This window comes from Apium graveolens, chromosome 4 (genome assembly GCF_009905375.1).
Source record: "Apium graveolens cultivar Ventura chromosome 4, ASM990537v1, whole genome shotgun sequence".
Classification (NCBI taxonomy): Eukaryota; Viridiplantae; Streptophyta; class Magnoliopsida; order Apiales; family Apiaceae; genus Apium; species Apium graveolens.
This window is the reverse complement of record NC_133650.1, coordinates 46,432,046-46,458,803: the sequence shown is the minus strand read 5'-3', so window position 1 is coordinate 46,458,803 and position 26,758 is coordinate 46,432,046. Positions and strand designations below refer to the sequence as shown.

Genomic DNA, 26,758 nt, shown 5'->3' with positions numbered 1-26,758 from the left:
AGCTTGCTTGCTTTATTAAATTAATGTATCAAAGCATTCCCTTGCCTGGGACTCGCCACACCCCTCATTCCTTAATAAGGAGTTAGACCAAATTCATATACAAATTCCTTGATTGTTGTTGGACTTAAATGAATTATTTGTCATGTTAATTGTTTAGTGGCTTTTAATTTGAACAGCTTCACCGAAAATTAAAAATCATCCTGATACAGTACTTGATAAATTGTTTTGACATATGAAGATTTATATAGCAACCAGCAGAGTCGCTCTAAATTTTTCATGTCGCTTAAGAAATTCTCCAACACTCCGTTTTCCAAGTAGATATAAAAATGGACTTTATATATAAATGAAAACTAGATTATGCAATGTCAAGTCACCGATTAGTTTCCAATGTTAAATTTATACTTCAATACTTTTCAACAGAAACTTGAACATACAAAAGATGTCGCATCCTTTAACCTAGAACTTGAACATACAAAACATGTTGCACCCTTTAAAGGGAAGGACAAAAAGAATGTGATTCATTTTATCAAATATATAATCAAGAAAAAGTAAAACCTAAAACTGATACTTTGAATAAACAAGATACTGACAAACAGAGCTGATAATTTCTCTGACTTCAACAGTATTTGAAGCAACTTGTTTTGATATTAGCGTGGAGGCTTAAGCAAACCGGGACGATTACAAAATACACGACCATGGCTCTTCACAAATGCTGCTACTGCTAGACTCATGCTTGCCCACATCATTGAAAAGAGTAAATGCCATGTATCATATCGGACTGCAGAATAATAAAAAAAAGGTTGAACTTTCCGCAAATTATCAGTTCAGTTAAATTTAATGACAAAGCAGTTTGCTGATAGTAATGGTGAAACATGGAGTTTATGATTTGCACAAAATATTTTTTGTAGCATTAATTAAAAAAGTGCACGTACAAACGGTATGGTAACACAAAGTTGTTAGTGCTAGTACTATATATTTCTTAACCAAGCTCCACTACCACATAATACCATTTTAAAGAGGCGTGTATGATATGCATAACTATTTGATTTTTTAGTCTCATATTTTTCTAAGTTCCAAAGAATAAGTTTTGAAAAAGAATCAAACCATTATATCCTTTTGGGAAGAAAGGGTCTGGAGTGTGAGATGTACATAGACCTTATAACTAATTTTTGTTACTCTACCCCATAAAGGTAGTTTTCTCAGAGATCTTCCCTTTTTATGAAATTGTACAGAAGCTTATGAAAGATTTAAAAATTATGAATATTCTTTTGTTTATGATATTTGAAACTTAAAAAACTTCCATTTTTATAGGTAAATATTCTTTTATTAATAACTACATCAAAAATGTAAACTGTGATGAAAATACCACCTAAATCTATTCAGATTTATTGTTTCATGGTAGCAGATTCAAATTTACTATATGCTAAAGTATTATAACCTGTAAGAGGGACTTGAAAAGTAAAATTTTCCAACGTACCTCGCTTTAAAGACATCATTGCAAAAAATAACCCAATCATCATGAGTGACAAGGCCACGCGAAATGACTACAAATAACAAAAATCAGAGCATTCTTTAGAAAATTACATATGTCTTTCACAAATAGTCTCATCTGTATTTTAGGTAAAATGTATTGCAACATAATTTAAACTTGAAATACATGAACATCAAAATATGTAGGAATAACAGTGCCATAATCATATAAATATATATTTTCAAAAAATGGTTTTGGTACGCAATGTATGCTCTCCCTCTATCCCTCTCTCACACACAAACCACACATAAACAAAGAAAATCCCATAAGAAAATATCAAGTAAATCTGTATTTTAGTTTAGTTTTATCAAATTGTCTCTTCCATATACTAAAAACCTTGACTGGGGAAAAAAGTGTCATAATTTTAAACAAGTAAATAATGCTGAAAATCATTAATTCTAGACATAATATAATATATTTCTATATTATACTCACAGCTATAGCCTCAATGCCTCCTTTTTTAGATGTTGGCATAGTATCTCGTCCGACCGAAACAATATAGTGTCCTTGTAGTAGATCAATTGCATCCTTCACATTTACGCGGTGAATATTAGTAGAACTGGGAAACTGATAAAAAGTATTTACTAACAGAAAACTAACATATTTTTAAACTTCGTGATAAATATAGATATGCCTCCCAAAGTTGTGGGAATAACGTTTATTAAACAATAAAATCAATTTTTCTATATTTCATGCCAGATGACATGGTGAATGGTTGTACATACAATGTATCTTAGACAACCAACTGAATGCAACTCTAATGCAGGGGCTTTTGTTCTTGTTCTCGGAAAAATATATGGCTTTGGACCTCTTTTAATTTGATTATATGAATGGGCATTGCTTGGGCAATATTACAAGACCAATAGTCAACTTAATTACCCATACGGCTGATCCATTGAATAGGGTTTATTATTTAATAAATCTGTGGCTTACAAATTTTTACTTTTCACTTAAAATGATCTTTTTCAAGAACCTACCGTGTATTTTTCTTGTTCGATTTAGTTTTTATGTAATTTCCTATTCAAAATGGGGTTTTATGCAATTCGTAATTCTACAAATTACATTAACTAAAGCGATATGTGAAGGCAACAAAACAAGCACTTATCTCATTTGGATATGGTAAATTTAAAGATGAAGCTTTGTTTGATGTTTATGATATGGATGCGTGTTATATTGTGTGAGCCGCCTATACTAGCTTTACCCAATCTTTAATGTGATGACAATGTTGTTTGGATTGGGGTTGTTTAAGTGCAAAAAAAAACTCTATTGCTTATTTCAGTGAGAAGTTAGGGGTGAACAAAACTTAATTATTTTACCTAAGATTAAGATTTTTATGCAATTGTGCAAGCACTTGATTGTTGGAACTATTATTTTACCAAAGATAAAGAGTTTTATGCAATTGAGAAGTTAGGATGAACAAAACTTAATGATTTGAGAAAAGCTTTATACTTGCATGTGTTTCCGAAAGAACCCAGACATGACTCACGGTTGAATAGCATTAGCTTTGTATCCTCTTTGTTTATAAATTCTTGGGTAGTGTTTGTGAGCTGAAGGCTAAGTCTTTGTAATAAGCTGTTTTTGTTAATGTTGCTTGTGGTGTAATTTGGTTTTCTCACCGGGTATTCTCTTAGATTATGCATTTAGTTGTTTAGTTGACATAATATTTTGTTACCTAGAAAAGAAAAGATTGAGGGTTATACCTATTCTTAAATATCATTGGCAGGATATTTTCATGGATTTCATAGTTGATTTACCTCGCACTGTAGAAGTTCTGCTATGTGATTTGGTAAGTTAGACTACTAAGAACTGGGATGTGAAGTTTTTGGATGCAAAATTTACTTCCAATATTTCACATACATATGCAACCAAACACTCTCCTTTTGGAGAGTAGTATGTACATGTTGATACTATGAAGAAGGCCGAAGCAATGTTAAAATTGCATTCACAAGTAAGAGCGATGATCGAACAGGTACAAACTACTGGTTAACAAGCAACGCAAGCAACATAAATTATTGTTGGTAATCTAGCATTTGCTTCAATTAAGAAAAGGTTCCCTCATTTTTGCAAGAAGAGGCTAATGCTAAGATCTTAACTCTGAAGGTGCATTTATTTTTTTAAAAAGGTCAATAACTATGTGGTTTGAGTTCGAATTACCAGGTGAGATTTGGGTAAATGCAAATTTCAACAGTGCGGATTTGGCTCCTTATATTCACGATATTGATATTGCGTATTGTGGACATTTATTTTTGAAGAAGAAGAAGACGATTATGCGGGGGTTATTTTTCTTCTCACGGAGAAAAATTTGGTTTTGGACTTTTTTCATTGGATTTTTATTAATGGGCATTGGTTGGTTTCTTGTTCTGAAGGTGAAAAATGTGGTTTTGGACCTCGGCTCATTCGATTTTATTCACAAGCATCTGGTGGGCAAAATTACAAGGCTAGTAGTCTCCGTAATTACGAAAATGGGCTGATATATTGGATTGGGCTGAAAACTATATTTTTATTTATTAAATTTTTTCTTACAAGTTTTTACGTTCCTTTAAAAGGGTCTTTTTTGTTTCAAGCCCTTGGGATATCTGGATTAAGGTTATTGACGGGTTTCTAAGTTGGACTCAAATGTTAGCTAAAACCTAGCTCGTTTTGAATATGTTTTGAATTCCCAATAGTTTTAGGTTAGTTTTCTATCCTATACATACCTATGTATTGCAATCTTTTCTTAGATCATTATTTTAGGAGTAAAAATGACTTTGAATTTGTAGAACCACCCTAGAAAGTTGAAGGTTAATTTCTTTACACTTTCTTATCTAGATGTCATTTAGTTTGTGAGTGATTAAATTCTTTAAGCAATTTATAAAGAAACTGATCCTTTAATATTGTTGATGTTAGTGTATACTGAAAATATTTATTTGAAGTATGTACATTTATTTCTGGCCAGTTTATTTGAGAATCATTTGAATGTTTACATGTTGTCTAATATTATATATTGTGAACAATCTAGTATCAAATGGGATACAGAATATTAGATTGTTAAATACGGTTATATAATATAATAAGGTTCACAGCACAGGTGGTGTTGGACAATCCACTGGTATGGCTGTAGTATTATTTAGATTAGTTTATATTGACTAATAAATAATGCTAGTATACTTTGTGTATATTGAACAGGATCAAATTTAGAATTGTTCCCTTAATACTGATTAAGAAGGAGAACTAAGATTCTATGTTATTATTAATGCTTAGGTTCTTAATCCGGAAATAGTAATTGACAAGTGTATATTATTTACATGCTTTGATTTATATATGAAATAATTCTTTTGAATTATATCATTATATTTTGGGTGATGGAATTATATACATGGTGGATATTATTTATTGAAGGAATCCATGTCCTGATAATATTCGGGTTAATGATGTCCCCTTGAAAGCTCAAAAAGATTTAATTATGTGAAACCCTGCAGGTGGAATTTATTCTGGCATAATTAAATAAAGGTTGAGTGGATGATCAAGGATAAAAGATATTAATTAAATAAATTATCAGTAATTTATTTAATTAATGGACATATGATATTTTAAACATGGGGAATTTAATAAGCAAATAATATTGGAACCGAATTAATTAAATTACGGTATTAGGAAAGGTAGTGCAAATATTAATTCTTTAGTGGATTGAATTAATATTTAATTACATTGGGCTAGGCTCAAGATGTAATTAGAAGGCCCAACATAATTATCCATGGTCCCTATTGTAGCCTATATATATTCTTATTCTCTTCTTGCTTGGAATTGTGTGAAAACATATTGTAGCCACCAAGGAGCAAGAAGAGAGGATAACTTGAGAAGACGGAGGCCACACTTCGCTCAAGGGAATTTGGGAATACAATAGAAGAGCATGGAATCAACCATTAACAAGGTAATCCTCTTTTCGTAATCTTTATCGTAAAACGTAGTAACACCCTAAGTCTGTGGTTCCCAACAATTGGTATCAAGAGCCTGGTAATGGGTTCTACGTTTTATGATATAATGTCAATGTCGTAATTACATATGCGTGTATATAGTGTTTTGCTTGTATTGGTTTTGATGCAGGTTGTTAATCCACTATTATGGCCATGTATATTTTAATTATGTGTTTGGATCCCACGTGGTTTAATCGTGGTTAATTTTTGTTTTGGTTTCCACGTGGTTTAATCGTGGTTGTAATTTACACGAGGGTTGATCGTGTTAGAATAGATTTTACAAAATTAGTTTTGTATTAGATCTATTTTTTTTGTAATTGTTCCGGGTATTTTGTAATAGTTATGTGCGATCGAAAATCAATTCCGGTAGTTTTTTGTTCCGCTGTGCGATTACAAGGGGCTGCTGTTGATGTTTGGATCGAACAAAATCAAAACAAAACTCACTAGAAAAGCAACAGGCGCGCGCGCTGCGGCCGTTGCGGCAGCTGGGGCTGCTGGGGGCGTCGGGGCGCGCTTGGGGCAGATTTTTTTTGAGAGCTGGATTTTTTTTTCAAGGGCCATAATAGTGGAAAATTTATTTTAATTTTTTCCATTAAATTTTAATTATTGCTTTAATGTATTGATTATGTGTGTCGTTAATTATGTGTGTAATTCTTTTAAAATTGCATGTTTAACTTAATTAGGACGACATGGACATAAATTTTATTTATTACTTTAATTAAATGTTATATGTTGCTAAAATTATGTGTGTATTTTGAATGCATGATTAGACATAATTATAACAACATAGGGCCCCATTTAATTTTAAAATTCCTCAATTTTAATAAAAAAAATTCTAAGTGGGAGAGGGAATTAATATGAAATTAAATCTCATGGTCTCCATTATTGGTTGTAGGTAATTTAACATAAAAACGAATATAAATTATATATACGTCACCCATCGTGGCATGTAATTTATGGTGTCTAGAATGTTATAGAAATTACTAGAACAAACTTCTTAAATTAATAAATTTTGAAAGGAATAAATACGGATTTTCTTTATTTCTGATTTGGGGAGATTTTGTCAAAAACGGGTTCATCGAACTTGTAAGGCTGTAGGTTTTAAGCGAGACTGATGTGACTCCTCCACTACCTGGAAATCAAACCATTGATGAATATTGAATTGAAGTATTCTATTCAAGGCAAAATTACGAATATTGGAAGGTATACACGCCACCCATCGTGGCGTACCAAGTTCCATAGATTTCGAATAATTTAAGATTTGATGATGGTATACACTTAGCTATGAAAAATAATATAGTCCACCCCAACGTGGCATATTGTTTAGTAATAGGACCGAAGTAACATTTAAACAAAATTAGGTGGTATACATGTCACACATCGTGCCGTACCAGAAGCTTATGGTGTTTAGATGTTAGTGCATTAAATTTTAATAATTTAGATCTTAATAATTAATGCACCCTTATTTATGTGATGTTTTTATGCATGATTCTCAGGATAAAATGGGCTTTAATCCACTATTCACCATACTTAAGGATAACAAACTTACCGGACCTAACTATATTGAATGGAAACGAAATTTGGACATTGTGTTGACTGCTGAGGAGTACAAGTTTTGCACTTATGAACCCAAGTCTGAACAGCCTGCTGCTGATGCTCCTGAAGATGAGAAAGAGTATTATAAACGGTGGATTAAGGCTGATGAGATGTCGCGATGTTACATTCTGGCAGCAATGTCGGGTGTTTTGCAGCATCAGCATCAGTCTATGGCCACTGCTTCGGATATGCTCTTTAATCTCAAGGAACTTTTTGGAGATCAGAATAGGGCTGCTAGGCAAGTAGCCATGAAGGCTTTAATGAACACTCAGATGGCTGAAGGCACACCTGTAAGGGATCATGTTCTCAAGATGATGTCGCATCTGAATGAGATAGAGATCCTTGGTGCTGAACTTGACAGGGAAACCCAGATTGATATTATCCTTATGAGCTTGTCCAAGAGTTTTGAGCAGTTCCGCTTGAATTACAACATGAACAAGAGGCAGTGTAGTCTCGCGGAACTGCTGACAGAACTTCAGGCAGCTGAAGGATTATTTCGGCAGAGTGTTCAAGTGAATGTGGCTGAGAAAGGTTCTTCCTCTAAGCCGAAAGGTATTAAGAAGAAGAAAAAGGCTCAGACACAGAAAGCTGTGAAGGCAGTGGAAGTTCAGGGTGGTGTGAAAAAGCCTAAGGGAAAGTGCTTCAGATGCAAACAGTCAGGTCACTGGAAACAGGATTGTCCTCTTCCTAAGAAGACAAACAATACTGGTATGTCTCTTTCTCTAGTTACAGAAACATTTATAGCGGCTATATCTACGAGCACTTGGTGTGTAGATACAGGAGCCACTGATCATGTTTGTAATTCTATGCAGGGGTTCTAACTATCCAGAATGCTTAGAGATGGTGAGATATACGTGTTCATGGGAGATGCTACGAAAGTAGCAGTAGTTGCAGTAGGAGTTATTCATTTATCTTTTGGTTCTAATAGGATTTTGGTTTTGAACAATTGTCTTTATGTACCTTCTTTTAGAAGAAATTTAATTTCGGTTTCTAAACTTGCTTTGGATGGTTATAATGTTTGTTTGGATCGTAATGTTTCTATTATGATGAATAAACGAATTATATGTTCTGGTACATTGCAAGACAATTTGTATATAATTAATCCTAGTCAACCTGCACTGCAACTGCAATTTAGGGAATTGAACAACACATCTTCTAACTCTACTAAAAGAAAGGAACCTTCTAGTTTGAACCAAACATATCTTTCGCACTTGAGATTAGGTCATATTAACTTGAGGAGGATTCAAAGACTGGTAGTAGACGGGCTTTTAAGTTCATTGGCAGTGGAGCCATTTCCAGTTTGTGAATCCTGCTTGGAAGGTAAAATGACTAATAGGCCTTTCAAGGCAAAAGGGAATAGAGTCGAACAACAGTTAGAATTGGTTCACTCTGATTTATGTGGACCCATGAATATCCAAGCAAGAGGTGGTTATGAATATTTCGTCACTTTCATTGATGATTATTCTAGATATGGGTACGTTTATTTGTTGCACCGTAAGTCTGAGTGCTTTGATAAATTCAAAGAGTACAAAGCTAAAACGGAGAAGCGACTTAATAAAAGTATCAAGTCACTATGATCAGATCGTGGTGGCGAATACTTGCTTGGAGAATTTAGGAAATATTTATCAGAAAATGGGATAGAATCCCAGTTAACTGCACCAGGCACACCCCAGCAGAACGGTGTAGCAGAGAGAAGGAACCGGACTCTTTTAGAGAGTGTTAGATCGATGATGAGTTATTCGGATTTACCCAAGTCGTTTTGGGGACATGCCTTAGAGACAACAGCTTATCTTCTGAATTTAGTACCTTCTAAGTCGGTTCCTAAAACCCCCTTAGAATTGTGGACCGGGGATAAACCGAGTCTAAGACATATTTGAATATGGGGTTGTCCAGCACATGTGCTGAACAAGAACGTGACTAAGTTAGAATCTCGTACAGAAGTAAGGTTGTTTGTAGGCTACCCCATGGGAACGAAAGGATATTTATTTTATAGTCCGAAGAATCGGGATGTCATTGTTAGCACCAATGCAAGATTCTTAGAGGAGGAATATATAATGAATCACAAACCCATGAGTAGTGTCATTTTAGAGGAACTAGTGGGAGGGACAAATAATACCCATGAAGCTGTAGTACAAGTAGAACAACCACAACATAATGTACAACCTGTCACTAATACCGCACCAGTGCCTCGTCGTAGTGGGAGGGTTGTTCAACAGTCTGATAGATTCATGTTTTTGGGAGAGTCTTCAGACTTGGTCTCTGGTGAACATGATGATGATCCCCGTACATACGAAGAGGCAGCACAAGACAAAGATGCAGATCTTTGGCAAAAGGCGATGGAATCTGAGATAGAATCAATGTATTCTAATCAGGTCTGGGAGCTCGTGGAACCACCCAAAGGTATAAAACCTATTGGATGTAAGTAGATCTACAAGAAAAAGAGGGGATTAGATAAAAAGGTGAAAGCCTGGAAAGCAAGACTTGTTGCGAAAGGGTATACTCAGAAAGAAGGTATCGATTATGAGGAAACCTTTTCACCGGTAGTCATGCTTAAGTCAATCCGTATTCTTTTATCTATAGCAGCTCATCTCGATTATGAGATTTGGCAAATGGATGTCAAGACAGCTTTCCTTAATGGAAGTCTTGAAGAAACCATCTATATGCAGCAACCAAAAGGATTCATTAAGGAAGGCCAAGAGCATCTGGTATGTAAGCTTAAGAGGTCTATTTATGGACTTAAACAAGATTCTAGAGACTGGAATATTCGTTTTGATCAGGCAGTCCAGTCATATGGATTTGATCAAAGTCCAAGCGAATCGTGCGTGTATAAGAGAAGTGAAGGTAATGCAGTGGTTTTTCTAGTACTATATGTAGATGATATTTTACTCATTGGAAATAATGTTGAGATGTTGTCATCAGTAAAGGCATGGTTGTTCAAACAATTTGACATGAAGGACTTAGGTGAAGCGGCATACATCCTTGGGATCAAAGTTATAAGGGATCGCAAGAAAAGGATGTTGACTTTATCTCAAGAGCCCTACATTGATGAAGTATTAGCTCGTTTTAACATGCAGAACTCCAAGAAAGGTTTTCTACCTTTTAAGCATGGAGTTGCTCTATCTAAGAAGCAGTGTCCTTCGACACCTAAGGATATAGAGAGCATGAAAGCAGTTCCTTATGCTTCAGCATGTGGAAGCTTAATGTATGCTATGTTATGTACGAGGCCTGACATCTGCTTTACTGTAGGCATGGTTAGTAGATATCAGTCGAACCCAGGTCAGGAACATGGGAGTGCAGTAAAAACTATACTCAAGTACCTGAGAAGGACTAAGGAGTATATGTTAATTTACAAGGCCTCAGATCTATTTCCTTTGGGATATACTGATTCAGATTTCCAATCAGATAGGGATAAGAGGAAATCAACCTCGGGATATGTTTTTACTTTGGGAGGTAGAGCCGTTATATGGAGGAGTGTAAAGCAGAAATGCATTGCAGACTCCGCCATGGAGGCCGAGTACGTGGCGGCCTCTGAGGCTGCAAAGGAGGCTGTATGGTTCAGGAACTTCCTTTTGGACTTAGATGTGGTACCTAATTTGCCTAGGAGCTTGACGGTGTATTGTGATAACACTGGTGCTGGGGAAAATTTAAAGGAACCGCGAGACCACAAAGCAGCTAAACATATTGAACGTAAGTATCATCTCATACGAGTAATCGTAAAGCGAGGGGATATAGTTGTGGCTCACATATCATCAGAAGACAACCGAGCAGATCCTTTCATAAAGAGCTTGTCAACCAAGGTTTTTGACAAGCATGTGGAAGCGATAGGAGTCAGATGGATGGACACATAGATTTTTATGTAATAGTGGATTAAATAAACATTGATGTACATATAGAATATTTTGAGTATAAGTGGGAGATTGTTAGTGTATACTGAAAATATTTATTTGAAGTATGTACATTTATTTCTGGCCAGTTTATTTGAGAATCATTTGAATGTTTACATGTTGTCTAATATTATATATTGTGAACAATCTAGTATCAAATGGGATACAGAATATTAGATTGTTAAATACGGTTATATAATATAATAAGGTTCACAGCACAGGTGGTGTTGGACAATCCACTGGTATGGCTGTAGTATTATTTAGATTAGTTTATATTGACTAATAAATAATGCTAGTATACTTTGTGTATATTGAACAAGATCAAATTTAGAATTGTTCCCTTAATACTGATTAAAAAGGAGAACTAAGATTCTATGTTATTATTAATGCTTAGGTTCTTAATCCGGAAATAGTAATTGACAAGTGTATATTATTTACATGCTTTGATTTATATATGAAATAATTCTTTTGAATTATATCATTATATTTTGGGTGATGGAATTATATACATGGTGAATATTATTTATTGAAGGAATCCATGTCCTGATAATATTCGGGTTAATGATGTCCCCTTGAAAGCTCAAAAAGATTTAATTATGTGAAACCCTGCTGGTGGAATTTATTCTGGCATAATTAAATAAAGGTTGAGTGGATGATCAAGGATAAAAGATATTAATTAAATAAATTATCAGTAATTTATTTAATTAATGGACATATGATATTTTAAACATTGAGAATTTAATAAGCAAATAATATTGGAACCGAATTAATTAAATTACGGTATTAGGAAAGGTAGTGCAAATATTAATTCTTTAGTGGATTGAATTAATATTTAATTACATTGGGCTAGGCTCAAGATGTAATTAGAAGGACCAACCTAATTATCCATGGTCCCTATTGTAGCCTATATATATTCTTATTCTCTTCTTGCTTGGAATTGTGTGAAAACATATTGTAGCCACCAAGGAGCAAGAAGAGAGGATAACTTGAGAAGACGGAGGCCACACTTCGCTCAAGGGAATTTGGGAATACAATAGAAGAGCGTGGAATCAACCATTAACAAGGTAATCCTCTTTTCGTAATCTTTATCGTAAAACGTAGTAACACCCTAAGTCCGTGGTTCCCAACAATTGGTATCAAGAGCCTGGTAATGGGTTCTACGTTTTATGATATAATGTCCATGTCGTAATTATATATGCGTGTATATAGTGTTTTGCTTGTATTGGTTTTGATGCAGGTTGTTAATCCACTATTATGGCCATGTATATTTTAATTATGTGTTTGGATCCCACGTGGTTTAATCGTGGTTAATTTTTGTTTTGGTTTCCACGTGGTTTAATCGTGGTTGTAATTTACACGAGGGTTGATCGTGTTAGAATAGATTTGGATATGGATTTTGTAAAACCCGACCCGATTGTCATCCCTACTCCACGTCATCCCGACCTATATTAACCCTATTCAAGCCTAAATTTTATTATTTATATTTTTTATAATATGTTTAAGGTTTAAATATATAATATTATAATATGAAAATTATGTATATATATTCATAATTATTATATGTATAGATGTACTGCTTGTATTTTTATTTATAAAAAAATAATGTTATGTAATATAAATGTGATAAAGTTATTTTGTTGTTAACTAAATTTATAAAAATTCTAATATATTAATATATGTTTTAGTCATATATTTTATTTTATATGTAAGTAATGTTCATAATAATTACTCATTTTTATTTTATAATGTTTACTTTAAAATATTGATATAAATATTAAAATGTTATAATATTATAATATATATTTTTTTTATTAAATATATTATTTTATTTCCACTAATATAAAATATAATTAATTAAACTCCTTTTCAAAAAAAGAAATAATTAAACTTTTTTATTTATATATTTAAAATTAAAAAAAGAACAATATTATAAATATAGCTAATGATTATAGCTAATGATATTGGGGAAAAAATGTTTACAGGTTCAATAAAATTTTAGCTAATCATGTTTTAGTTCTTGGAGATGCTCTTATATTTCCAAGATGTAGTTTATGCCACGTATAATTATTGTATCACTAGTTTATATTTCCAAAACTAACTATATGTCATACAAAATTATGTATGTAATACTAATATAATTTTATCATTAATGTAAGAATTTTTTAATATGCACAATTTTTTTAAAAGTGAACAGTTATTTTAAAACGGAGTGAGTATTATTTTATTGAATTGAACTAGACTAAATACTGGTGGAGTTCATTTACTAGTATTTCTAAAAGAAATAATGGTCAAACTGTAATTCATATCTTAAAAGCTATATACACCTGACAAGTTAGTTTTCTACTGCAAATTTTCATAATAAACGACTATAAAATTTTATTAAATCACGAAATTAATTTATAAAATTATGAAAACTAATTTAGAGAATAAATTTAGAATCTTTACTTAATATTAATATATATTTTTATAAAAAACTATAATATTAATTAATATTTATAATTCATTTATATTAAAAAATGATGTGTCCCCGTACCTGTGTCTAAATTTCAGACATTGTCCCTGTGTCCTAAAATTTTAGAAAATCGAGTCCAACACTCGGATATATGTCATGTCCGACTATTCGTACCCGAGTCCCATTAACATAAAAACACACATGCGCAATTGTGTATATATATATATATCACAAAAAATATATATCAACATTATATATTATTTCTTCGTAAATTTGCTTTTAGATTCACTCCATTTATATTTAACAAACCTGCATGATAAATAGTACCAAAGAGAATCTCAGTTTTCATAAAATTAGAGCTCCAATACCGTCTTAGAGACTTTTCAAAATCTTAAAGGCCTGTTCTATCTCTTTGAAGAGCCTACAACTTGCTCATAAGTTATTATAAAATAATACAAGCACCCACTTGCTCTTGGGTAGTGGCCCCAGGTGTGGGTAAAAAATGGTCCAAAATATCACTTTTGGAAATAATGGCTCAAAATGTCATTTCAAAACTGTACATAATGTAGCGTTTAGGTAAAAAACCATAAATTTGTACATCTTGTAGGTGTAGCCCTCTTTCGTCTTTTTTTTTCAATGTGCACAAGGTAGTGTGTTGGTACCAAAACTCTACATCATGTAGGTTTTGACCCCAAAACACTACTTTATACATAAATATTTTTTTTTAAAAAAATATTTTTAAACCCAAATAAAAAATTGTAAAATCTTAAAATATTAAAAAATTATTTAAATTATTTCTGAAATCCAAAAGGAAATTGGTAAACCCTAAAATATTAAAAATTATTAAATTAAGTTACACTCTTAACTTTTAAAATTGTTTAATATAAAATTTACATTTTTGGTTCCTAGGTTTTGTTAAATTAAATTATGGTTAAATCATGGTATACTCTTAAACTTTAAAAATATTAAATAAAAAGAAATATAAAAAATGTAACATTAAATGATGTTTTCGGGTCCTAAACAATACACCAAAAGAAGTTCAAAATTAAAAAAAAACAAAAGGATACAAAACGTTACATGAAGTAACATGATGGACTTTGAAAAGTTAAAAAAAAAAACAAAACAAAATGCTACATGTACATTGTGTAGTGTTTTGGGTTGTTTTTCAACGCTACAAGATGTAACGTGAAGTCACATTTTGGTCATTATTTTCAAAAGTGACATTCCTGACCATATTACACACAAAAGTGATATTTTGGTTCATTTCTCATTACTCTCCACTTTATATTAGTGCTGTTGGAGATGAATGTACATTAAATTGATAAGAGTCAATCTTTTAATATCATTTAAAAAGTAATTTAAGAGGTTGTTGAAGATGCTCTAAATATAAGTAATTTGCTGCTACATGAAATATTACTTTAGCTAATCTAGGAGTCCAATGATTGGAAGACTATTATTTTTGGTCACATTCATATTGATGATACGGATTAAAAGTAAAGGACAAACTAACCTGTTTTGTACCATCACAAAAGTTGTTTAGGTAATAGCGCATGAGGGCATTATATCCATCTTGAACAATACCTTGGAATGTGCGGCGGCCACATCTAATAATCACCAAAAAAAATTCTTTACAACTGTTTGATCAACAGACAATCAACACATTCATTTTTTTTTACCTAAGGAGACAATTAATAATTGCTTAAACATTTTCTTCACAATTTTTAGTTTAGAAGACTACTATCGATTTGATTCAAACAGTGTATATATGTGATATTGGTTTTTCTGTCATCTTGGGATGGTGTAAATATTTGCCAATTATAATCACCCATATGAAATGCTCACAGTGCAGTTAACCATTCCTATTTCAATACAACAAAGAATAATGTAAATCTTTAACAATTATATAATTTTTTTAAAGTAGTTTTTACTAGGACCCGCTACAGGGACCAAACAAAAGTTTTTTAATACATATAGCATAAGTTACTGTTTTAAAAGATCCTAGTTTACCTGACAAAGTCTCCTTTTAAAGCTGGAGTACCAGAATACTGAATGCTTATGTCATCCCCATGATTAGCCCATACTAGAAATAAACATGAAGAGGGATATAGTTAAGTGATATTTAGAAATATTTGTAAAGCAATGAACTACATTTATCTAAAAACATATGTTGAAGAAGGGAAATACAACTCACATATCTTATAATTATCATCAAAATTTGGATGTGCACTAATAGTCTCCGCAGCATCAAAGACACCAAGCCTTCTAAGTTGAAACTCTAACATTTTTCGACCAATCATGCTCTGAAAATAGGGAAATATTAAATCCTTCTCAAAGTTACCAGATGGAACATTGTCACAAAAAAAAATCTATAATACTATTACTAATATCTAATGGAAAATTATCAACCATGGCTTTTGCAGATATATATATGCAAAACTCTAAATTGAGTACCAACTTGAAGCCACTCAGTTTCACACACGTAAACGGTAAAAGTTTTAGAAATAGATTTAATCACCACCTCAAACTACAAATGCTCGTCTAACATTGATCAACTGTATACTTGAGGATGCAGAGCATGCATTTTATAAATAATACAAGTGATAGTGTTAACTTTAGATTAATTTGTTTTAAGTAATTAATCTCTAGCTCCATAGAAACTTCTAAAGCTGCATAAGGAGCACGTAGAAGAGTAACAAAAAACTCCCAGTTAAGTACTTTATTAACGATCAATTAGGAGACATACACACTCGTATTTAAACGCCATTATCACATTGTAATAACTAAAATACAATGCCATTATATGTTAGTAGATATACCACCCATATACAATAACATCACTAAAATAATGATGAAATACCTGTGTTACATTTGTGCGGTCCAAGCAATCAATACAATTGGTTCTTACAATTCCATTTTGCACCTCAACAACCTCTCCTTTTTCATTCAACAAATGATACCTACAATGGGTCACGAATGGAAAAAAAAAGAAGCAATTCCATTCGTTATCATGGTAAGGAAGAAGACTTGCAGGCCAACTTAAACAAATGTCATCTTATAACTTTGCAAAGTATAATTGTTATAACAATACACGGAGGAAGTCATTTCAGACATTCATTCTTTTAGTCTTAATCAGAGCAGCTTCACTTCACTTTAAACTACTTATATGGGCGAGTTTTGATTAACTATTTTCCATAAAAACTAGATAATAAAGATACAAAATCTATGAGCCTACCTTCAACTTTTACGGTCTGACTTAATATAACTTAGCTTTTCAATCTTGAGAGAATGGAGTATCTGATGACACTCTTTTTGCGGAAGAGGGCCACTGTTAGGTTCTACTTACCAGTAACATGTCATTGTTCCAATGACAACATGCTGAAATTAAGATAACATGAATACATATATCTAGACGAGCATCAGCTTCGAAACAAGATCATCAGGCCTGCATTCGACATATTTAGGGGTACAAAGCTCTTCTAATTTACCGGCCTATAAATGTTCTTTTCCTAGTACTACCTGGACATGTATATATTCTATATCTGAGGCCTTTAAAATTATTACTTGGGATGTATAATTCCTAGCTTGATATATGAAACTGATACTGATCAGGCAACTAATGTCTAACAAATGAAAAATAAACCAAATACTAACACTAAATTTTTTGACTACCTATCTAACACAGAAGATCACAAGAACTGAAAATGATACATCTCTAATTGCAAAGTTGATGCTCGAAGTGTCCTACGTAAGACACGTGCAAACACTCAGGAAAAAGAACAAACATATTACGTCTCAGGTATTATTTCTTGATAAAACTGGACGTGCTATTACAAAGTTTCGTGTTCACAGAAATTAACAAAGATTTCTTGCTTCCATTATGGCGATCTATGACATTTCTAGCTTTATCTATCATAGTACTATCTAGATTCTAGTCAAATACGAACAATTGTGCAAATCCACATCAGCGATTTTGGGCTAAACCTCGATACGAATAACTCCTCTTTCATATCAAGCGAGAAACTATTAAACACCTTGCAATTTCTTTTTTCTTTTCTTTTTATGTGGTACACAATATTAAAAGTATTGGAGAGAGAAGAGGGAGTGAAAATCAAACCCATGACCTAGGTCACGGGAAAGGATGCCTTACAAATATAATCATACCTATTTTTTACAAGAAAATCCTCGATTTGGTCATATAGGATAGAAAGCCGCTCAAAATGGATATGCCCACAAATCTGATGAAAATCAAAGTGCAAGTACCTAAAAATCGGTATACAAAATTAAATCATAAAAAATAGTAAGAAAGAGTTTGGGTTAGTGTATTGGGAATGGGAAAATAGTAATAATGATGACGATACCTAACGTCATCACCAGAAACATGCTGCATCACATCAGCGAACTTTTCACTTAACCGCCCCTCCCCGCCATGCTGATCAAGAAATACATTTCTCTTATCAATAAGCTCATGCAAGTTATGAAGAGCTCACACACAGTAAACGTACATGGTAATAATCAGAGGAGTGATGTACAACAGGCCATTCATCCCTGAGATGCACCACTTACCCTTTCTATGTGGGTTCGAAAACCTTGTGTACATAACCTCAATACTGTATTAATATTAAAAAATCATCCCAACCACCCTAAGGTTGACATATATATATATATATATACCTTGTTGACAAGATCAATAGCTATTACATTCCCGTATTTTTTCCTTAAATCCAAAAAATGCCTTTCCGCAACTTGAGGCTGTAGATCAGTCAACTGTAAGAAGAGATGCCAAGGAGATACATTATTAGATTGTTTATTTAGGAAAAGATTATATTTCTACTCACTGCTTCCTCATGCTTTACAATCTCAAACTTTGGCTTGTACGTTAGATCAACAATTTGATCCCAGAGAAAAGGCATTGACCCTCGAACCTGTAAAAGACATATAACAAAGTCATCATAAAATATAATCAAATCATTATCACATTAATAATACAACAGAAAAACAAAATATAACAATTCCACCGAGTAAATAGGTAAAACAACTTCCCAGTCAGAAATGCAATTTATGCGCCACGGGTAATATAGAATATGTTCTCTGGTATAAAACATGCATGTCTATTAATCACAACTACAGTTTAATAATCATGGATTGAGTGAGAATTTGGTTACTTAAAGGTTCCTCCTAAACTTTTAGTTTTCCATCACTAAAATTCATTTATGTAACAACAGCTTATGCAAGACTTTAATACAATAACTGATGTGCAGATGCACATATACGCACCTATTATATATATAATAGAGCAAATAGGGGGTTGATTGAGACAATTTATTCATTTAAAATTACTGAATTACCCCTCAAAAATATGTATAAATAAATATCAAATTTAATACTATATATTAATTACATCTAACTCATTAAGTATTATTAATTTTATATTTACTATTGCTTCATTATTGACTCTTAATAGCTTAGATTTTTAATGAGATCACAACACATACTTATCTCTTTTAAAACTATAGTGTAACTCATTGTCACACATTTAACATTTAAATACATTACACACACATAAATATATTAAAAAGAATAAAAACTTGTTCACATCTAGAGTACGGTCGTTATTGAAGACTAAAAACATAATTTTATAATAGTGTTTAAACAATATTTGTATTTTATAATTTAATACATCGACATATCATTTGATTCGAAACAAACAGATATGTGTTTTGAAAATTTCAATTAACTAAGACAATGATAATCGTGAGTAATGCAAACCCAACCTAAGAAGTTAAAGCAACTAACACAAATAAACATGTTTTTTTATTAATCAACATAATCTTAGCCGCTATTATGGATACTTCAAATCGAACATAAGAAGGGAAGATAACTAATACGCAATTTAGAACATGCTCGTGCATTGCACGGGTCATAGAGCTAGTAGTTAATTAAAGACAGAAATGACAGATAACTAAGAAATGTGTTAATAAGATATTTATAGAGAATATTACATACACAATTATTCATTAAGAAAAAGAGAAAAGTATCTTCAGTTATTTAAATTTGCAAGCCTAAGTTTCTCAATGTTAGGACAAAAACACGAGCAAAAGAGTGTGGCTATTGCAATCTAAAGGATACACATGAGAGTTAGTATCTATAACAGCCTCAGATCTTGGTATCTTACCCCTTCTAAATCTTACAAAATTTTTGATGCTATGGTTCATAAAGTTAATACTTTCGAAAGAACTTGGATCTAAATTAGCATGATCGTTTTTAACGAATAATGAATAGGGCTCTGAGATATTGACTAGAAGAAAAATTTACACATTAGACTTAGTATCTATAGCAATATCAAATATTGGTATCTTACCCCTTACTAATTCTAACAAAATTTTAAATGTTATAGTTCATGAGGTTAATACTTTCGAAAGAACTTGAATCTAAATTAACATGATCGTTTATAACGACTAATGAATAGGGTTCTGAGATATTGACTAGAAGAAACATATAGTGGTGTTACCTGCACAAAAGATGCCCTATATCCATGGAACTTAATAATTTGCTCTGACTCGACATAATTAGCAACGTACCCATCAGAATCAGCCCCTCTTCTCCACATCCGAGTCCCTTCACAAGTAAACATAACACGATGAAAAAAGAGAGAGCCACCTAGACAATAAGGATAAGGCGGTGTAAATTGTGAACTTGTGCAGGACATTTATGTACTGGGTATAAACTTTTTCTTTTTTCATAATCACTTTATCCTATTAAACTTGGTAAACTAATTAAAAAAATTAAAAATAATTATAGACTATTATCTAAAGAATTCCACCTAACTAAAAGATGTTTCAAGACCTTGTCAAATGACACGTGGGGGGGACTATGTCACTACCATCAAAATAGTAGCATAACCTTCTCAATGTTATTTAGATACATTAATATAAATGAATATGTAGATAAGTGAAGTGCAGTCAACTGGACAGATTCCGAGCAAATAAACATTTTAATTACACAGAAACATAAACCAGCAGATAGTAATAATACAAAGATAATATCTAAGTTTACTATTAAATAAAAAGAAAAAGCTTCATGAAACAAGACAAAAAATGGTCTTATGTTAATGTGTAAGGTAAACGATGTAACATTAAGTAATTTTTGAGTAATCTGCCAACTAAAATTAGCCTACAGCCTCCATATATCCCGTCCAGTTAACATGGGCTGATATTAGTTCCAGTTAACATGGGCTGATATTAGTTCCATATTTCAGAATAGGAATACTTAAAGCATTGAGGAATATTTTGGCTAACCACTTTTCTTTATCCAACCCTTCCTGTGGGTGGTGCTGGTATTTTCCCTGTTGTCTACACAATTGTCCTACATATTTTCCACAACGACACATAAGACTTCTACATATGGAATCTTCAACGTATAAAAAATTGTTTTTTTTTGTAGGCGACACAATTATTTCTTTAATATGAAAGACAGGTAATCAAAAAACTTGATACTGAATAAATATATATGAATCAGAAAACTCATATTATTCAAGACAAATCAATATTAAATTATGAGCCATGGTCTACTCTATGAAAAGAATCTAATTAGCAATCTGAACATATAGGTAAACTTTTTAGATAGGGAATGTCCCCCAAGTATGGACATTCTTATGATAACAAGGATATAAAAACCTAATAAAAACTGTAGACATAATTCTTCACCAAAAAGACGAATGTTTATGCACCTATGAAAAGTCCTAGGTCACATAGAAAATTACATCTCAAGATCATATTGTACTTTAACAAGGACATAATTTATTACCAAAATGCACAATGATGATTAAAGTTAAACTTGAACAAAAAAAATTGACAGGGCTAGATAGAAAATTTATTTCAGAAAGAAATTACATATATAAGCAAAAAGAAGAAGGTAATACCAGATCTTCGAGTACACCTCCTAGCAATGAGGGTAACATCAATAATATCTTTCCCGATTGCTGCTTGAAAACTTTGAAAACCTGATTACTTGTTAAGGCATAACTTTAAGAAAACTGAGGACTTTATAAGTCAATCCTAAAGTTGGATCCGCGTGTAAAACCTAATGTAGATAATAATGACGCATATTTGCAAAAACCAGGATACTCCCTTGGACTACAGGAAGCAAAAAAGAATCAAGCTGCAAAACCAAGATAGCATAGTCAACATGCGTATAAATAAATTCTGAAAAACTGACAACACATAATGAAATGATGTGATAGCAAGAAGACCTTATTATCTATAAGCACTTCCAACATATAATTGTTCCACAGAAATCGAGGCTCTGCCTGAGGCATAAACATTTCGATGTTATTTATAGTTCATAATCATATATGTCACATTAGCTTTTCAAAGTGGGACCGACTATAAGAATATAGAATCTACAGAGTTAAACTTCTCTCGAAGGCAAGTTATTGAGATTTCTTAAGAGTTATTAATATATTTTGTGCCCACTAAACGAAAAGCAGAGGGTACCTGTCTCCATAGAGGAAGAAATTTGGTATCGTCCCCTAACTCATGTAACCGTTGTGAACTGCAAGATAAAACAAGGCATAAAAAAGAGACGTATTTAGTGACATCGTTTATTTAGAAGGTCTTGGAGGCGTCGAATTAGAGTGGTTGATTGACTTATGGGATAGATGGATCTTGTATTTTGAGGTGTTAGTTGTATATAGTGTCAGTTTATTCATTTGTTTTTATTTTGTTATTGTGCTTAATTTTGTTATTATTTTATTATGGGTTTCATACATTATTGGCACTAATCCTTTTTTTTGGTAGATCGGATGTCTTGTCTTTGACTTTTTTTGAACTGGAAGTCATTTGATTTACAAAGCAGAAGTTCTATGAGTGTCTTTAAGTAAGATTGAGTTTAAGATATCAAAAGTGCTTTTATGCGGAATAAAGATGACTTCAAAAAGTCACTATTCGGTATTGTGTATTGTATCTTATTTATAGTTATATTTCGTATTTTCACATGTTCACACACAAGACGTGGGTCTTTCAAGAAACATCATCTTCATTCTTTTAAATGAAAAGGAAGGTTGTGTACATCATACCCTCCCCAGACCCTACTTTTACGGGATATACTGGGTACGTTTGGTTTGGTTGGGTAAACCATAACAAATAATTTGAAAGTAGACATAAAAACATAATCATAAGATTTTGAAATTTGGAAATAAGAAAGAAAAGGAAAATATAACTGATACAACGTTCCTTAAAGACACAATGTCTAATAAATGATAACTAATGGGGCTCAATGAGTTTAGGCAGGATACTTTAACCATCACTCGAAAAATGTTAGTTGGTAATATATGTGAACAATGTTTGACATATCTTATTAGATCATTTGTCTAAACTACCGAAAGAGTTCTTTCTTTTGGAAAAGTAACTTTAACCAAAACCAAAGGAAAATAATTGGAAGAATCAATAGGGCAGTTAAAAGGACGAATATTCACCCTCACAATGACCGTACACAAAAATTTCATTGTACTACATGACATGTAAAATGGAGTTACATGAGGAGGTAAGTTCATGCAAAGTAAACTCTGAAAAGAAAGGTTATGACGTGGAGTTTTGACCATTTGGAGATCATATTTTAGGATAAAATAATAAATAGAACAAAATAGAAGATATGATTCAATTGACATTTCAACCATCTTGAGGCCAAGCAATTTGCAGCCAACTACGCAAATGAAGTTTATTACAATTTACAATAAAATGTTAATAGCACATTTCTTACTATATATATAGTCCTAATAATTCCTAAAAGTTAAAACAATGTAAATGTTTGAGTTTTACAGACCAAATATTACAGATTACATTTTATTTAAACTATAAAACATTGGCATTAAATACAATTTTCTATTGTCAGATCGAAACAATTTAGTGTGCCATGAAGAAGTTTAAAGGGCTTTTCTAATTAAACTGAAGTTTGAGTGTCCTTTAAAGAAAAAGAGAATTATGTTCAACTGGAAGTATCAAAATGAAAAGCATAGATTCAGAAAAGAGGGGATTATGTGTGTCTGTGTGTGATTATTGAGGAACTCCAAAATAGTCTTGAACAATTTTATGGCGCTTCAAGTAGTAACTCAAATGTACTGCTATGTAATTGTCTGGTATATTGTATGCTCTTGAATAAAGGGCATAACAAACTAAAAATAGCTAGTAGTCAAGGAACCGGCTAAAATCGTTTACGACTTTTATTTAGAATGAAGTTGTTAGACTAACTTAGGAACTTTGAGTGGATGATAATCACCTCAAGGTTATGTTGACATCATACGAGAAATAAAGACCATGAGTCTTCTCTGCGACATTTAGTAAGCCCAAAAACTCAGTTTCCATCTTTTTCTGTGAAATAAGTGTAAATTTATCATAAGAGTGTATCCAACAAAGATAATGTACACATATGTAATCATCATAAACGGCTCACTAAAAGTAAAAGTATATGATTGCTACTAAAAATGATTTACCTGTTCTGTAGGGGTATTCTTGAGAGAATGGTCACACGGAAGTATTCTTAGAGATGTAACTTTATAAAAAGGATTCCCTAAGTAAGATCCCACACACTCGCGTTCCGTGATAACTATCAAATATGAACCTACAATAGCCATGAGGTGCACCCAACATCAATGTTAATACAAAATGGAATAGAAAAAGAAAAAAGAGGGCGTTTGGGGGGTAGGGGGTTCATAAGAATTGTAGAAAGTCATATTGAATAGAACCACATATGAAAGTCTATCTGGTAATTTTTGAACAAAATCGTAAATGAGATCTAAATAAAGATCAATTCAGTGTAATACAATTTTGTATAAATTATTTGTTCTTTAATCTCTTGTTTAGAAAAAAAGTTATCTACACAAGGGTTTTATGGACCTGAATACAACCTTTTTTTTATATTTGTTTCAGCACCGAAAAGAAGGTTTTAAACGAGTGCTCCCAGCACTGACGCCAATGTAACTACTGTTAAACTCACGGCTTTTCAGATGACACAAGGTTTCATGTGCTTAACTTAAACAATGGAAACTCTACTTACAATATATACAGTACATTAAATGTAGATGAAGAGACATATGCACATGTACTTGCATATTTTCATGAGGCATTTTCAAAATATGCATTGAGCTTAAGACTTTATCTTTTAATCTAGTTAATGTCAAATTTAAAGTTTTCATCAAGACGAAGCATCTCTTCAACATTTAAAATATCTAGATATTGTCTAATAGGCTCCCTTGAAATTTTTTCTCTGTGAAATTCAGCATGTTTAAGTTTTACAATCCTTTCACCTATAGGCTGATGTTGAGGCGAGAACAGGTCTTACAAGTGGAGGTGGAGGATTATGTGGTACGCCAAACTCTTCCAAAATTAATTTGAGTGCTGCTTGTACATCTTACATTTGCAAACTCAAATCGTTAAATTTATTCTCCAAATTTCGTAACCTCATTTTGCTTTACTCGATAAACCTATCAAAACAGTTTTTTACTCCGGTAGCAATAACCATTTTATCAATACAAGGACTAAATTACAACTCTTGGAAAATTCGGGGGCTGGTTTGCATGTTTTAGAAAATGCAAGGTTGTATTGTAACTTTCAGGAAATTGGGGTACTGTTGTGGAACTTTCTGGAAGGGCAGAGACAGTTTTGTATATTTATAAAAGGGCCTGGAGTGTTTTGTGATTTTCTGGAAAGCACGAGGTACGGAACTCTGATTTTTTACCAAATTTCATAATTGTAAATATATATCTAATACAGAATTACTTGACCAATATTAGGGTTTCAAGGTAAAAGGGTGGCTGGTAGTGGGGGGAAACTGGAGGCTAGATGGTGGTTGCTATTGCTATTGGAGGCTGCGGTAGTGAGTTGTCGGAGGCTTCCGGTACTGGCACAGTTCAAATAAGGAAATAATGAAAATACGATCATTCATATAAATAATCATTAGTACCCTTCTGCTATTTGACTTATTGGCTTTCCTGGGTGGTTTCATTTAACATTTTTGACATTGTATTATTGTTCACAGACAAACATTATTTTTAAGGGTACCAATTGAAAAAATGAATTATATAATGATATTATTAGTAATATATTAAGATGATTAATTAATTAGTAGGGAAAATATATAGATTAATTATAAAAATTATAAAAAATTATAGGATTTTAGTAAGGGAAAATGGTACCACACAAAAGTAAAAAATATTAAATGATATCACATAAAAGTAAAAAAAATATTTAATGGTAGCAGATGAAAAAAGTTAATTATAAAATGGTATGATTCATAATTTATAACGTTCATTTAACATTTGTTTAACACAATGGTATTAGAGAGATGGATCCATGTACCACTTAAAAGTAAAAAATGTTAAATATTACCTCTTAGAAGAGCCAATATCAAGAGGGTATTATTTATAATTTCCCTATATATATTATGTTATTATTATTTAAAAATTATTTAACTAAATAATAATTTTAGAATGCCAACTAACTTCTAAATCTTTTTTTTAAAATTATTATACATGATTTTTAAGCAGTCTACTATAAGATTAACAGAAATTAAAAGATGTAAAAATTAAATTTTTGACTAAGTTTTACAAACAAAATTTGAAAAATTAGGATACTCATAGAATAAATTCATTTTACTTTCGTAGCAATTCAATAAATGGAAGCAGTAGACTAGCTACATGAGTACGATGGAGCCCAGTAAATGTAGGTTGAATAAAAAAATTTAAAAAATGAATTTTAACAAAAGATTCCAAGTAAACCCCCATCAAGTAGCAATGGCAATAATGGTTGGGGGGGGGGGAAGAGGTCGTCTGTAATAATATTTGCTCAATGGTTTATTAAATGTAAAGCCACAGGCAGGCAGGGAGGGCACAGGTTATTTCATCAACTATTCAAACTGAGGACTACAACAATGTGGTTATGCATATTTGAAAACCAAATATTAACAAAAACTAACCTGCCAAAAGCTTAAGCATCCCAACTAGACCAAAAATTGTTAATATTTTAGGCACTCGAACGGCACTACAATGTGGAATTTCCTCTAGAAAACAGAAATCAAACAAACAGGGGGTAAACATGTAGTGTGTGTGTATATATATAATGATGAAAAACCATACAAGAATGTGACAAACCTGTCAAATGCATAGAACCATCAACACGACTAATGGATAAACAAGAACCAGAAGAACCATCAGTAGGCTCAATCACATACTGATCAGGAAACTCCCAGAGTCTCAACTTTGTGTATAACTTGGGTAATGTTGTTGATGATGATATATCTCCCTTGTCCATCATTAAAAATAGCACATATATTTTAAATGTAAACAACACAA

At 32.2% G+C, this 26,758-nt stretch overlaps 1 protein-coding gene across 1 annotated transcript; it reads right to left on the bottom strand.

The window, feature by feature from the left end:
- Positions 1-377: 377 nt before the first annotated feature.
- Positions 378-26,758, bottom strand: LOC141716726 (phosphoinositide phosphatase SAC6-like). The gene is made up of 20 exons (XM_074518918.1): positions 26,558-26,758; positions 26,383-26,466; positions 23,903-24,030; positions 23,689-23,780; positions 21,909-21,966; positions 21,665-21,721; positions 21,540-21,573; positions 21,335-21,415; positions 19,925-20,031; positions 18,252-18,338; positions 18,088-18,165; positions 17,775-17,845; positions 17,578-17,676; positions 16,274-16,373; positions 15,608-15,716; positions 15,424-15,496; positions 14,927-15,020; positions 1,967-2,059; positions 1,478-1,544; positions 378-778 (listed from the first exon to the last, which is right to left on the bottom strand). Exons 1-20 carry the CDS (start codon positions 26,718-26,720, stop codon positions 648-650), a joined length of 1,806 nt encoding a protein of 601 aa, XP_074375019.1. The 5' UTR covers positions 26,721-26,758; the 3' UTR covers positions 378-647.